This window comes from Microcaecilia unicolor, chromosome 10 (assembly GCF_901765095.1).
Source record: "Microcaecilia unicolor chromosome 10, aMicUni1.1, whole genome shotgun sequence".
Taxonomy (NCBI): Eukaryota; Metazoa; Chordata; class Amphibia; order Gymnophiona; family Siphonopidae; genus Microcaecilia; species Microcaecilia unicolor.
The window spans coordinates 131,093,257-131,109,376 of record NC_044040.1 but is presented as its reverse complement, the minus strand read 5'-3'; the positions used below and the strand labels follow the sequence as shown (position 1 = coordinate 131,109,376).

Below are 16,120 nucleotides of genomic sequence, written 5' to 3'. Positions count from 1 at the left end.
TGTTTCCTATCCTTTAACCAGTTTTTAATCCACAATAGGACATTTCCTCCTATCCCATGACCCTCCAATTTCCTCTGTAGCCTTTCATGAGGTACCTTGTCAAACGCCTTTTGAAAATCCAGATACACAATATCAACCGGCTCCCCTTTGTCCACATGTTTGTTTACACCTTCAAAGAATTGAAGTAAATTGGTCAGGCAAGATTTCCCCACACAAAAGCCGTGCTGACTCGGTCTCAGTAATCCATGTCCTCGGATGTGCTCTGTAATTTTGTTTTTAATAATAGCCTCTACCATTTTCCCCGGCACCGACGTCAGACTCACCGGTCTATAATTTCCCGGATCTCCCCTGGAGCCTTTTTGAAAAATGGGCGTTACATTGGCCACCCTCCAATCTTCCGGTACCACGCTCGATTTTAAGGATAAGTTGCATATCACTAGCAATAGCTCCGCAAGCTCATTTTTCAGTTCTATCAGTACTCTAGGGTGAATACCATCCGGTCCAGGAGATTTGCTACTCTTCAGTTTGCCGAACTGCCCCATTACGTCCTCCAGGTTTACCGTGAAGTCAGTAAGTTTCTCCGACTCGTCCGCTTGAAATACCATTTCCGACACAGGTATCCCACCCAAATCTTCCTCAGTGAAGACCGAAGCAAAGAATTCATTCAAGGGGAGCAGACCTTTTGTAAAATAGGCATCAGTGAAAAGCTGAAGGGCTGATCCGCATAGGCACTATTTTATTCAAAATCAATTTGGGGGAGCAACCGCTCCCCTTGCTCCCCACCTAGCTATGCCTCTGGGGGTTGATGGCTTTGTTACAGACAACCTAAGCTTTGATATGAACTTCAGGGAAATGATTCCCCTCCAGGCAAAAATGCCATAAATCATTAAAAAAAAAGATGGCTAAATACTTCAGGACAGAGCACTGCCACCCATATGGAGTCAGTTACTTCAATTAGAATAAGACTGTTGTCTGGGTTAAACAGCACCCCAGATAACCCCAGAGGACAGAGGTCCCTCTCTGAAGTTTCAAAGGCTTCTGTATGTGTGTATGTGTTAGGATTTAAAGAAGCCCTGGATAATTGTCTGTTTTACATATTCTTGCCTATGGTCCTGCATAGAGAATTAAAACTCTTTTAAAAAATACATATAAGGAGATCACATGATGTGCTGAGAGGAACAGACGTGAGTCTGGGTCTCTCTGAGGCCCCACACTCTGAGCCAACGATTTTGTCTCCAAAATCCTCCCGCTTGGGCTGAACCTGCATTCAAATAGTAGGCACTTGGTAAATGGAAAGATTTTTAACCCCGAAAATTGGATAGATGCCTAGAAAAGTGCAAAAACTGGAGAGGGAGAAGCAGCGACCCTGCAAATCAAAGATGTCAGCGGTGGAGTCCCCTGAGGTTCAGTTGTTTACCCCATCACAATTACAACAGCTCACAGACGCAGTACACAAGGCCATGGAACCACAATTGGGGAAATTATTCGAGCAGCTCATAAGCTTGAAATCAATGTTGGCAGACACGACGCACCGCACTACAGTACTAGAAGTGGCCATCGGCAGTGGAAGACACGGAGAATGGCAGGCCTGCGAATAACAATCCCATCAGGGTTGGAAGCAGGAACAAAAAGGGCTGGAAAAAGCAGGGCTAGAAGCAGGAACTGGATAGGCACTGAACAGGCACGACTCTGGAAGCCTGTTGCCAAAGCACTGGAAGAGTGTAGAGCACTTCTTTATATATTCGTAGCCAGGAAGTGAGGTCATCTGTCAAAGGCTCATCTAGGGCTATAAAAGGGAAGTGCAGCAACCAGGAAGTAAACATTCACAAGACTCTTAGGCACGGCATACTGCAAGACTCTAGCAGCTTTCTGAATCAAGTGAGGGGCATAACAGCGCCCCTTCCAAAGCCCCCTCCCCAGTCCTCTAGGTTTGGGCTTAAGGGGATAAAGGTGATAAAAACGCATGTCATGGATTTAGGGAAAAACATGAGTTCTTGGGCCGCTGCTGACAAAGAGCAGCAGCAGGTGAACCTTCCAACCAGGACTGGACTAAACAGGCAGAACTGGAACAGACTAGAAGTGCGATGAGCACACAGGCAGGCACAGGGTACACAGGAACTGAATTTGACTAGGCAGGGCTAGAACAGACTAGAGGTGCAAGAAGCACACAGGCAGGAACGAGGTACACAGGAACTAAGCTTGACTAGGCAGGACTGGAACACACTAGAAGTGCAATGAACACACAAGCTGGAATGGGGTACACAGGAACTGAGCTTGACTAGGCAGGACCGGAACAGACTAGAAGTGGAAGAAGCACACAGGCAAAGCAGAGCCAAGTAAAGCTAGAGGAAGGGCACTCAAACGAGCCACAAGGCCAATTTGGAACCCGTGCACACTAGAGCCCTCTCATATAGGCCGCAAAGCCGAACTGGAACCCATGTACAATGGCAGAAGAAAAAGAGACAGAACATATACACAGGCAGAAGCAGACTAGGCAGAACTCTAGGCAAAGCAGACTAGGCAGAACTGTAGGCAAGACAGGCTAGGCAAAACACAAGGCTGGGCCACATGGCCACAAGGGTAGAAGGAAGCCACACAGAAGAGCAAGGCCATGCCACACAGCCACTCAGAATTAAAGAACAGAACAAACAGACAATAACTAAGACAGAAGTGCTAACCCTAGCACACAGGCAAACAGATAAGAACCAAGGCAGAAGTGCCGCACAGGCACACTAACTAACAAAAGAAACTAGGCAGATGTGTCCACACCAGCACACAGGCTAGGAAACTAGGCAAAAGTGCTACACAAGCACACCAACAAACCTGGAGACCTTTGGCGTTGCAAAAGCCCTGAATGAATGAATATCCTCACCTCCCTTATGAAGGCCTTCACTGGTTATTATTTATTTATTGCATTTGTATCCCACCTATTTGCAGGCTCAATGTGGCTTACAGAGACCTGTTATGGCGTCACCATTCCAGGATGTCAAATACAATTGGTAATGCAAAAAGATTATAGATAGGAAGAGAGATCTAAGCAGATAGTTATAGAAAGATGATTTTCTGAGCTAGGTAATTTGGTGGAGTAGTGAAGTTAAGCAAAGGTTTCTCTTTGTAGGCCTTGTTAAAGAGATACGTCTTCAGAGATTTAAGGAAGTTCGATGTTTCGTTGATTGTTTTCAGGTCCATTGGTAGTGCATTCCACATTTGCGTGCTCATGTAAGAGAAGGTAGTTGCATGTGTTAGCTTGTATTTTAGTCCTTTACAGCTGGGGAAGTGATGATGTCACAACTACAGGAATGAGGCTTGAAACACACTGAACATAGAAGTGGTAGCAGAGGCAACAATGCAAGGAAAAAACAGACTGGAGCCACCTCTGAAGCTGACCACCAGAAGACAAGGTGAGTCCGAAAGTGGAGTCACGACCACAATCGTGACAACACCTAATCAGTACTGGAGCTTGCATGTTGACAGCAGGGTCCCATGTGTTATTTTCTGGTCCATACCCCTTCCAGGCCAGGAGATATTGTAGTCTCCCTCTAATTCTTAGCATCCAGTATATCCTGTAACTTGAACTCAGGGTCAGTGACAACTGCTGGTATAGGCAGTGGAGGGTCTCTAGCTGCCACTCTCAATAACAACAGGTTTTAGCAGAGAGACATGGAAAGTGTTGTGAATGCACTTGATGAGGGTAAGACGTAACCAATACATAACTGGACCCAGCTGATGTTGCACTGCAAAAGGGCCGATGAACATGGGTGCGAACTTCTGAGAGGGCACCTTGAGCTGAAGATGTCTGGTGCTCAGCCACACTTTCTCCCCAGGGCAAAATGTGGGAGCTGGCCGTAGCTTGCAATCAGCCTGCTTCTTGTAGCTGGCTGATGTCTGCATGAGTAGTCGCCGACTCTGGTGCCAAATTTCCTGGATATCTCCAGCCGCCCACTGGACCATGGGCATGTAGGAGGAAAAGTGTACTGGTACTGGAATCAGGAGATGTTGCCCATATACCAAACAGAAGTGAGAAGAGCTGGTCACTGTACTAACATGGCTATTATAGGAGAAGTCACCCAAGGAAATAGAGGCACCTAGCCATCTTGCTGCTCATTAACATAGGCTTGGAGGAAGCTCTTTAGTGTCTGGTTTACCCTTTCCATCTGGCCATTAGACTGAGGGTGATAGGCTGAGGACAAGTCTAACTGGATGCCAAATTTCTTACATTGCCAGAAGAGAGAGGTGAACTGAACTCCATGATCGCTGACTATGCATTCCAGCAGTGCATAGAGATGAAAGATCTCGTTGATAAAGAGCTAGGCAAAGGAGGCAACCGACAGGAGTTCAGAGGAATAAAGTGTGCCATCTTAGAGATAGTGGTATACCCTTGAGAGGGTGGAAGATCATGACAAAATCCATGGCAATATCTAACCAGAGTCGCTCAGGGAATGGAAGAGGCTGGAGCAAGCCCCACAGGTGTACATACACTGGCTTATTCCTGGCACAATTGACACTTGAGTGGACATATACTTGCACTTCCCAAACCATTTGAGGCCACTCTGTATTCCTGGGTGCCCTGACAGTTTAGAGTCATGCGCTCACTACAAGAACTTTCTTCTTAGCCACTTGGAAACCCACATCTTCCCAGGGGGCACTGTAATCTGAGAGACAGCCAGAATATTCCTTGGATCAATGATGGGTTGAAGGTCAGAGATGGTGCCAGTGGAGTTGAAGGGTCAGGTAAGGGCATCAGCCTGGGAATTCTTCTCTGCTGAACAATAGGTCAAGTGAAAATCAAAGCGGGAGAAGAAGAGTGACCACTTGGTCTGACAGGGGTTCAGTCTTTTAGCTTCTTGTAAATATACAAAGTTCTTATGGTCAATGGTGATGGTGAATGGGTGTGCAGCCCCTTCCAAAAGGTGTCTGCACTCCTCCAGGGCTAACTTGATGGCTAAAGGTTTGCAATCCCCAATGGTATACTTCTGCTTGGCCAGGGTGAACTTCCTAGAGAAGATGGAGCAAGGCAAAAGTCTGCCACTGGGTGAGGACAGCCCCAGACCCTACGGAGGAGGCATCCACTTCAACAAAGAAGGGGTGCGATATGCCAGGTCGTTGCAGTACAGGAGCTGACAAGAAGGCCTCCTTACGCTTGGAGGCCAGCTGAACTTCAGTTGACCAACTGCAGGTGTCCACCCCTTTGCAAGTGAGGGTGGTGAGAGGTGCCATAAGACTGGAGTAATTATAGATAAGTTGTCAGTAATAGTTGGCAAAGCCCAGGAATCTCTAAAGGACCTTAAGGCCCATGAGTTGTGGCCAATCCTGGATTGCTGCCGATTTGTCCGGATCCGTCTTAAGGCCACAAGAAACTATTTACCCAAATAAAGGAAAGGCCCACTGCTTAAAGGAACATTTCTCCAGCTTAGCGTATAGGCCATCTCCCTTAGGCACTGAAGCACCATCTTGACATGAATTTAATGCTCATACAGGGAGGTAAAGAATGCCAAAATGTCAACTAGATAGACCGAGACACAAGAGTAAAGGAGGTCTCAAAACACCTCATTTATGAAGTGTTGGAAAAAGTGGGGCATTGCATAATCCAAATGGCATCATCAGGCATTCGTGTGTCATCCCTTGTGCTGAAGGCTGTTTTCCACTCATCGCCAATTAGATCCAGATTAAATTAGAGGCCCCTCAGTGGTCCAGTTTGATAAAAATGGTGGCCCCCTGTAAGCAGTCAAACAGCTGTGCTATGAGAGGCAAGGGGTATTTATTCTTGATAGAATTCAAACCGTGGTAATTAAAACATGGCCGCAAGGATCCATCCTTCTTCCCTACAAAAAAGAATCCTGCTCTAGCCAGAGAGGTGGAAGGATGTATAAAGTCCCATCAGAAATTATCCTGAATGTACTCCCTCATAGCTGTGGTTTCTTGAACAGAGAGCATATAGACCTTGTACTTGGGTGGTATCTTACCCGGTAAGAGATCAATAGGGCATTTGTATTCTCGATGATGCAGTAGGATCTCAGCTTGCTTCTTGTAAAACACATCCAAGAAAGCACCATATTCTGTGGGAAGACCTGGGAGTGGGCGTGGCTAGGCTTTAGCCAGAGTTAGTTGAGGGTGCACTGGTGTGAGGTAGGAGTGAAAGCAGGTTGGACCCCAAGCCAAAATATCCCCAGTGCCAGTCAACATGGGGTTCATGTTTTTATAACCAGGGAAGTTCCAGAATGATCTGGTTGACTGACTTAGGGAATACGTAGAACTTTATGACTTCCTGGTGCGAAAGGCCCACTTGAAGAGAGATGGGGCTAGCTATCATCACCAGGTGTCTAGGCGGTGGATCTCCATAGATTGATGAGATACAAAGTGGTCTCCAGAGGGGATTTACAGGAATCCCATGTTTAAGTATCAGTTGCTCGTCCACAAAATTCCAAGCAGCCACTGAGTTAAGGAAGGCCTTAACCAGGATTTGTTTGTTTCCCTACCAGAGGGTGACTGGTAGTGTGATGAGGGAGGTTGACGTAGTTTGAGGTGGGCCTAGGTGTGCCTCCCCAACCAACCCTAGGCCTTGGAGTTTCATGGTTTCTTGGGACATCTAGTACCATAATGCCCTGAGTTTGCACAATATAAGTAAAGGTCTTGTGCTCTGTGGCATCACTTTTCCTCCTCAGAGAGTTGAGAATGCCACATGTGCATTGGAACCTCCTCCAATCGGGTAGCCATGGTGGGGGGAGACTGTGGTGGTTTTGGCTTCTGAAACCGGGGTGCCACACATATGGGCCAGCTCTGATCACCCCATTCCTTGGCCCTCTCCAGGATATGGACATCATCCATAAGTACATAAGTACATAAGCACAAAAGCACTGCCACGCTGGGAAAAGACCAAAGGTCCATCAAGCCCAGCACTCCATCTCTGACAGCGGCCAATCCAGGCCCCAAGAACCTGGCAAAATCCCAAAATTTAATAACGATCAATGGACTTTTCCTTCACGAATCTGTCCATACCCCCTTTAAACTCAGCAAGGCCAGCTGCCATCACTACCTTCTCCGGCAATGAGTTCCAGAGTCTAACCACACGCTGAGTAAAGAAAAACTTTCTCCAATTTGTTTTAAACCTACCACATTCTAATTTCATCTTGTGTCCCCTAGTTCTATTATTGTTAGAAAGCGTAAACAAACACTTCACATCTGTCCGCTCTACCCCACTCAAAATTTTGTAGACCTCTATCATATCACCCCTCAGCTGCCTTTTCTCCAGGCTAAAGAGTCCTAGCCTTCTTAACCTCTCCTCATAAGATAGTCGTCCCATCCCTTTTATCATTTTTATCACCCTTCTCTGCACCTTCTCCAATTCCTTTATATCTTTTTTGAGATGAGGTGACCAGAACTGAACACAATACTCCAGGTGCGGTCGCACCATGGAGCGATATAACAGCATTATAACATCCTCATGCTTGTTTTCCATCCCTTTTCTAATAATACTCAACATTCTGTTTGCCTTCTTGGCCACCACAGCACATTGAGCGGAAGATTTCAACGTCCTATCCATGATGACTCCCAGATCCCTTTCTTGGTCCGTAACTCCTAAGCGGAACCTTGCATGACATAGCCGTAATTTGGGTTCCTCCTTCCCACGTGCATCACTTTGCACTTGTCAACGTTGAACTTCATCTGCCATTTGGACACCCAATCCCCCAGTCTCATGAGGTCCTCTTGTAATCTTTCACACTCCTCCCACGACGAAACGACCCTGGATAACTTTGTGTCATCTGTGAATTTAATTACCTCACTAGTTACTCCCATCTCAAGGTCATTTATAAATATAAATATCCAGACTGGATGGCAGGTCTTGTCCTGCAAGTTCATCCTTAATGCGCCCAGCAAGACCCTGCCAAAACACTGCCACCTGGGCTTCTTGGTTCTACTGAAGTTCCAAAACCAGGGTCTAGAACCACACAGAATACTAGCCCATGGACAGTGTTCCTTGTTCGAGGAGCAGTATCTCGGACACTATTGAGGAGGAGCGCCCCTGATCATCGAACGCCCATTGGAAACGCAAGGCTGGACAAAATCGGGTGATCCTGCTGCCACAGAGGGGATGCCCAGGCCAGTGCCTGCCCAGAAAGGAGAGAGATGATGAATGTGACCTTGATGAGGTCAACTGGAAAGTTGGCAGGCTGCAGTTCAAAATTCATCAAACACTGATTAATGAAAGCTCAGCAGATCTTAGAGTCTTCATCAAAGCGCAGCAGTGCTGTGACTTGAGACTGGAGCACTGGTGGAGTTGGAGGTGGAGCTGCTGGGCCAGGCCCTGGAGGATTCAGCACCACTGGGACTGCAGTACACATCACCGTCAGCTGCGCACATACCCCCTGAAGGGTTTCCATCAGTTGTTATAACTGAGCCTGCTGTTGTTGGACCACCTGGGCTAGGTCATAGAGGAATTGAAAAGGTGGCTTGTCAGCTGAGGTCATGGCTTCAGCAAACTGTAACGGTTGGGGAAGGTGAGCCCTTGGACCATGACAAGGTTGGCTGTACATTTGCAGCATAGCTGCCATGCAGGCCCTCGTCGATGGTTGATGATGGACCCACCTGGCAGAGTCTGGGAGCTGGAGAAGACAGGACCTGACTCGGGCAGGCAGAAGTGTAGGATTAGATAGTGCCTAGAAAATTGACTGCAACACAACAGGGTTTGTTTAGAGGTTGGCTTTTAAGAGAGCCCTTGGGGTTGGCTCTTAAAAGTGCCCATGGAAGCTGGCCCAATGGAGTTGAGGCCAGGGAGTAGCCGGAACAGCAAGGCTAAAGCCAGGAACAAGCAAAGCTGGAGGACTGGGACAGGCGGGACTGGAAGCAGGAACAAACAGGGCTGGAAGCAGTTACTGACCAGGCAACAAACAGTGGAGAGGCACAAATCTGGAAGCCAGTTGCCGAAGCAGTGGAGAAGTGTAGAACACTTGCTTATAGATCCTTAACCAGGAAATGAGGTCATCTTTCAGCTCTCCATCTAGAGCTATAAAAGGTAAGTGTAGCAACCAGGAAGTAAACATTCATAATACTCTTAGGCCTGGCATGCTGCAGGACTTTAGCAGCTTAGTAGTCACTTTCTGGACTGACTTTATCCCGTTTATATCTTTTTGAAGGTGTGGTCTGCAGAGACTAATAAGGAGGCATTATCACCTCCTTTTTCCTGCTGGTCATTCCTCTTCCTATATACTCAAACATCCTTTTGGCTTTTGCTGTTGCCTTTTCTACCAGTTTGGACACTTTCAGCCTTATTTTCGAAAGGGATCGCTGACAATCTTCCGACACAAATCGGGAGATCGCCGGCGATCTCTCAAACCTGGCCAAATCGGTATTATCGAAAGCCGATTTTGGCCAGCCCCAATTGCTTTTTCATTGCGGCGCCGGCCAACCTTCAAGGGGGCGTGTTGGTAGGGTAGCAAAGGCGGGAAGGGGGGCGAGGCGGGGTTACGAGATGGCCGGCTTCACCTTATTATAAAAAAAAAAAGGCCGGCTTCAACGAGCATTTCGCCGGCCGGACTTGGTCCATGTATTTTTAGGACCAAGTCCCAAAAAAGAGCCCCAAATGACCAGATGACCACCGGAGGGATGCAGGGATCACCTCCCCTTACTCCCCCAGTGGTCACCAACCCCCTCCCACACACACAAAAGAAAATTAAAACATGTTTTGCCAGCCTGTATGCCAGCTTGAACTGTCATACCCAGCTCCCTGACAGCAGTATGCAGGTCCCTGGAGCAGTTTTTAGTGGGTGCACTGCACTTCAGGCAGATGGACCCAGGCCCACCCCCCCCCCCCTACCTGTTACACTTGTGGTGGTTAATGTTGAGCCCTCCAAACCCCCCCCCCCAAAACCCACTGTACCCACATGTAGGTGCCCCCCTTCACCTCTTAGGGCTTTGGTAATGGTGTAGACTTGTGAGCAGTGGGTTTTGGGGGGGATTTGGGGGGCTCAGCACACAAGGGAAGGGTGCTATGCACCTGGAAGCTAATTTTGTTTTAAAGATTTTTTAAGTGCCCCCTGGGGTGGCCGGTTGGTGTCCTGGCATGTCAGGGGGGCCAGTGCACTACAAATGCTGGCTCCTCCCATGGCCAAATGCCTTGCATTTCGCTGGGTTTGAGATGGCCGGGTCCGGTTTCCATTATGACTGAAAATCGGAGCTGGCCATCTCATCTAAACCCAGCGATCCTGTTCCAAACCTGGCGAGCGATTTGGCCGGCGCCAAGCGTATTTTGAAAATACACTTGGCTCTGTCCGCTCACGGAGCCGGCCCCGAAGATGGCCAGCCATCAATTTGGCCAGCGCCGTTCGATTATGCCCCTCTTTATCATCATCACATATGATCACAACCAGTCCCATTCCTCTTTTGTGCACAGTACTTCACCCCTAAACTGTACCTCTCCCTCGGATTTTTGTAGCCCAAATGCATGACCCTGCATTTTTTAGTATTAAATCTTAGCTGCCAAATTCTGGACCAGTCTTTAAGATTTGCTAGGTCCCTCCTCACGTTATCCACACAATCAGGGGTGTCTATTGTATTGAAGATTTAGGTATTTTCCACAAAGAGGCAAACCTTACCAGATATAATATCTAGCGCTCTCCCTCAATCTAGGAGTGGCCTAGTGGTTAGGGTGGTGGACTTTGGTCCTGGGGAACTGAGGAACTGAGTTTGATTCCCACTTCAGGCACAGGCAGCTCCTTATGACTCTGGGCAAGTCACTTAACCCTCCGTTGCCCCATGTAGGCCATGTTGAGCCTGCCATGAGTGGGAAAGCGCGGGGTACAAATGTAACAAAAATAAATAAAAACTCTCTGGTCACCTAGTCAAAGAACTTATAAGATTTGTCTGACAAAGCCTGACTTTAGTAAATCAAGCTGCCTTGGATACTGCAATCCATTGGATTCTATAAACCTCACTATTCTCTGTTTTAGAAGTGTTTCCATTAATTTATATTATTGAGTTTAATATACCACCTTTCCAAAACAGAACAAAGTGGTTTACAATTCAAACACAGTCCTCTGAAAATCATTCAGGGTCTACTATACTTCCATTCCTAATTGTATTTATTTTCTATCATCTTTGATTTCCTGACTACTTCACCAAATTCTCTTAGCTTTTCAGACATTGTCACCTGTCTTCCTCTTTCTCTGATCTCTTGTAATTTATGAAAGCTAACCACTTTTTCCTTACCGTTTCAGCTACTAATTTTGAAAACCTAAGCAGCCTTTTTTTTCTTACATTTATTTAGTTTCTTTACAATAAAGTTTGTTGCCCTTAAAATAGCTCCTTTTAGTTTTGCCCACTTTTTTAATACTTTTCCCAGATGTTCCCATCCAGATAAAAAAAAATCCTTGATGTATTCCTCCATCTCATCAAAGGTTTTTTTTTTAAGTCTAGAACCTTTACTTTTGATTGAACTCTCTTCACACCTGTCTTACTATTGAACCACACCAACACAGAGTAGAGGAATCTCCACAGATCATACAAGGAACCCAGAAAGAGCACTGATGAACAAAAACAAATCAAAACCACAGTTCCAAATAAAAATCCTTTATTAACTGACCTGACGTGGTCATGTTTTGGCACAATGCCTGCGTCAGGAGTCCTAATAAGAGATTTAAAAAATATATACGTACACACACACACACACACATAAATACATAAAAACGTATGGCGTTCATTTTCAAAGTAGATGGATGTATCAAAATGTCCAAAAAAAAGGACATCTGCCAAAAATGTCCAAATCATGATTTTTGAACGTTTTATACTGTAGTTCATCCAAGTAGAAAGGTGGCATGTTTTTTTGGGTGGGACTAGGGAGAGCCCAGAATCAGGACTTCTTTCTGTGATAATGGAATGGGAAGAAACATCCATTAGTGCAGTGGACTATGAACAATGGGACCCAGGTGTAACTCCCACTTTAACTCTTATTTCTGTATAAATATGTGAGCTGTCCTGGAATATAGAAATATCTATTGTACTTGAATTTATAAAACACCTGCAAGCATGATGGCTATTATACTGGTATATTGTTTAGGTACAGTAGGTTTTTATCTGTTCCTGGAGGACTCACAATAAATGAATTAAGGTGGGATTTGCACCTGGGTCCCATTGTTCAAAGTCCGCTGTGCTGACCACTAGGGCTGCCCCTTTGCTCTACAGGGACATCTGTTTGGCCATTTTCGTACAAATGATGTCATACATTTTTATGCCTGGTATTTTCAAACAGGAAATCTTGATGTATTTCCTGTTTTAAAATAGCTGTGAGATGGATGGGTTTTTTAACATTTTGGGGGGGGGGGGGGGAATTATAAGCAGGACGTCCCAATTCTGACTTGGATGTAATTTCAAAAATGCCCCTCTACATGTATCAAGGATGTTACAATCATGCATTAGACAACTGCCACATTGTTATTGCAATATAGATAAAGCTGATTTATAAAAATAATAATATAGGTAAAGCTATGTGATTTATAAGGTGTGATTTATAAAAATAATGAATAACAAATATGATTTAAACTAAATAATACAGATTAAAATAATAAACAGACTAAGATAGATATGCATAAATACATAAACAGTAATGATACAAAAAGCACATATGTTATCTTGTCACAAAGGAGATATTTGTACCGCATTTGCGAAATCCAAAATACACAAATGATGCTTGGAAGGCATCTCAATGCTAAAAAGAGTAGTATAGTTGAAGAGGCATATATGCTTTGAATGGTACATCTTTTAATATTAACTACCTAAGTTGTAAGTTACCTACACTGACTACATAGTTTGTAACCTTTAGATTGTAAGCTCTCTTGAGCAGGGACTGTCCTTCCCCATGCTAAACTTGTACAGCGCTGCGTAACCCTAGCAGCGCTATAGAAATGCTAAGTAGTAGTAGTATTCATGACTAAAGAATTATAGGGAAAATAACAGTCTGAAAACCATAACTTTGAATAACTGAAAAATAAATGACAGAAAAAAAAAGTAAAAAGGAAGACGAGAAGAAAAGCGGACTGATGAGTTACTAAATTTACAATACAACTTTTTGCCAATCTGGCAGCTAATTTATGGCTTTGATCTTTTTGATTGTTTTTATTTTAAATGTTTCTAGAGATATAAATGGCTATATTCATTTGTTTCTTCATTACTCGAGACCCATCACATTGCTAGTTTTATATATATAAACACTTTTATATTTATATAGCCTTGCGCAAGCAGCGGGGGGCCATTTTTCCCATACGCCAGGACCCTTTTTACCATAGTGTGTAAAAAGCTCCCAGACACACATGGCCATGTGGTTAGAGAACTGTTACCGCATGGCCATGTGACAGGGAGCCCTTACCACCACCCATTGAGGTGGCGATAAGGGCTCCCGTGCTAACCCAGCGGTAACCGGGCAGCGCGTGGCAATGCCCAATTACTGCTGGGTTACTACCATGCAAGCCATTTCCAGGGGGTTTCTTTTTCCCCTAGAAATGGCATGCGCTCACGGTGGGACTACCACCGGTGGTTTTATTGAGCCGGTGATAATCATGGAAGAGCAAGTGGTAAGTTCGCATTGGGCTTACCGCTGCTCTGTAAAAGGGCCCCATAACTTCTCTGTAAGACAAAAGCATTCTGTTGTATTCATGACAATATTTTGATGTTTTATAACATTTCTTTAGAATAAATTTGTGGTATTTTATAAATAAGAGATCCCCTTTCCCTTCATTTCCAGTCCTCCCCTTCCCATCTCCCCTCTTCCTCCCCTCCCCTTTGTCTTCCTCTTCTTCCCTTTCTTCTTTCCCCTCCTCCTCCTCTTCCTTCCTCCCCCTAGTTTCTCTTCCTTTAAGTTTTTCCATTTTTCTATTTTCTTTTCTCTGTCATCTTATTTCTTAGTACTGAGTATTCAAGGGTATGGTATTCAAACTATGTTTTTTCACCCTACTTCTGTAGTCTTGAGTATTAAAAAATATATCATTCAAATCATATGCCTCTTCAACCATAATTTTTTACTCCTCTTTTTAGCATTGACATACCTTCTAAGCATTATTTATGTTTTTTGGATTTTGCAAGTGTGATACAAATACCTGCCTTCTTACAAGATAAGATATGTGCTTTCTGTATCATTACTGTTTGTTTATTTATACATATTTGTTTATTATTTTAATCTGCATTATTGAGTTTATTTTACCCTCCTGTTTACTAAGCTGAACTAGTGGCAGCCACGCGGCAATGCCATCACCGCCCATTCAAAGTGAAAAATAGAATATATATATGGGGGGGGGGGGGGGGGGATATTGAAACCAGGGTGTAATATCCAGGCCTGCTATTGCTATTGAGCCTGTCACGTTGTTGCTAAAATTTTTGGTGGAGGAAGTCAGATTAAAAGTGGTTAATTTTCCCAAAGGAACAGAGGGACAGAGCTGGTGGAGCTGCTCACAGAGAGCCTATCTACCAGTAGGGAGGGATGCAGTGCTTACCCAGCAGGCAAAGGTCTGAGGAAAGACTAATGAAAGGTAAGACATGAGAGGGGACTAAGGCAGAACTAAACAAGTGTCTGCCAGAGAGGGAGAGAAGGGTTATATCAAAGGGAGAACATTTGAAAGTTAGAATTGTAACTGCAGTTTACCTTCTGGATCCACAAATACAAAACAATGCAGTGTATACATACTATGGGGATAGAATAATACAAATGGAACTATAATGTCAGAAACAAATGTTTTATTGATTCTTAGCTTTCACTGGGAAGGACAAAAGTCAGGACAAAAGACCAATTCTATACTGCTTTATAATACCTTCCTATTTTTTCTCTTAAACAGGTTGCAAAAGTAATGCCAAACAACACCTTCTATTTTTCAGTCCTGAGGAATCCTACTACCCTGCTAGAGTCCTCTTTTGCATACCATAAAGGCTCTATACCAGCATTTCAGAAATTAACGGATCTAAATGAATTTTTGGCATCACCATGGACATACTACAATCTAAGTGTTCCTATAAAAAACATACATGCCAGGAACACTATGTGGTATGATTTTGGTTATGATAACAATGCAGAAGAGGGAGAAAACTATGTGCATTCAGTCCTAATGGATATTGAAGAGAAGTTTCAGCTGGTACTTATCACTGAGTACTTTGATGAATCCATGGTCCTCCTGAAGAACATCCTGTGTTGGAATCTGGAGGATGTGGTTTACTTCAAGCTGAACTTTAGAACTCAAGAAAGTATCCAGAATCTGACCCATGAGAACAAGGAGAGGGTGAAAGAGTGGTGCTCTTTAGATTGGAAGCTTTACAAGCATTTCAACAGGACCTTTTGGAAGAGGATCCAGGAGACCATTGGCATGGAAAAGATGCAGAAAGAGGTAGAGCTCCTGCGATCAAGACAGAAAGAACTTACAGAGATCTGTGTCCAGAATGGAAAACCAATGCATAAGTCCCAGATCAAAGACAAACATCTGAAACCTTATCAGTCAGGAACAGCAGATATCATGGGCTATGGTCTTAAGTCAGGGTTAGCCAATGAAACCATGAGGATCTGTCATAGGCTGATTGTTCCTGAAACCCAGCACACAGCTCTCTTATATGCAAAGCAGTTCCCAGAGAAACCAAGAAAGCTAGATCTTACTATGTAGAGCAAATGAAAAAGAGAAGACCTATACTCACATTAATTACTAAAGTACCATTATATGTTCAATATAACACAAATCAACAAATACATTAAAACCCAGATAATTTCCCAGACAAATGTTCCTTTATGAAAAACCACTGGACCAACTAAACATAAGCTTTTGTATTTCTTTTCATTGCTTCTGTGTCCTGTATTCTCTGCTCTGCTCATACTTTGGATGTTCTGTTGACTAAAACAAAAAAAGATTTTCCCTGTTTCTATAAAATAAATGACATGTAATGTTAAAGCTTAAGTGGCTGCATATACTTGTATGATGATTATCATTCTCAGGACCCTACACATAGAGAACAAGGAGAACCAAAAAACTATCAGAGGGCTGATCTCAGAGAGGAGGTAAATAAGCATAATAGAAGAAAGGCACACATTGGAATCATTTGAATTCTCAGAGGACAAGCAGGCTGCTTGTTCTCATTGATGGGGTTGGCGTCCATGGCGGCC

The 16,120-nt window shown here is 44.4% G+C and overlaps 1 protein-coding gene across 1 annotated transcript in view; it reads left to right on the top strand.

Annotated features, from left to right (window-relative positions):
• Nucleotides 1-15,887, top strand: part of GAL3ST2 (galactose-3-O-sulfotransferase 2) — a 155,019-nt gene extending 139,132 nt beyond the window's left edge. Inside the window, exon 4 of the mRNA XM_030217177.1 lies at nucleotides 14,814-15,887. Within this exon, the coding sequence (XP_030073037.1) occupies nucleotides 14,814-15,626 (813 nt within the window). The 3' untranslated portion in view covers nucleotides 15,627-15,887. The remainder of the gene's footprint in view (nucleotides 1-14,813) is intronic.
• Nucleotides 15,888-16,120: the final 233 nt, after the last annotated feature.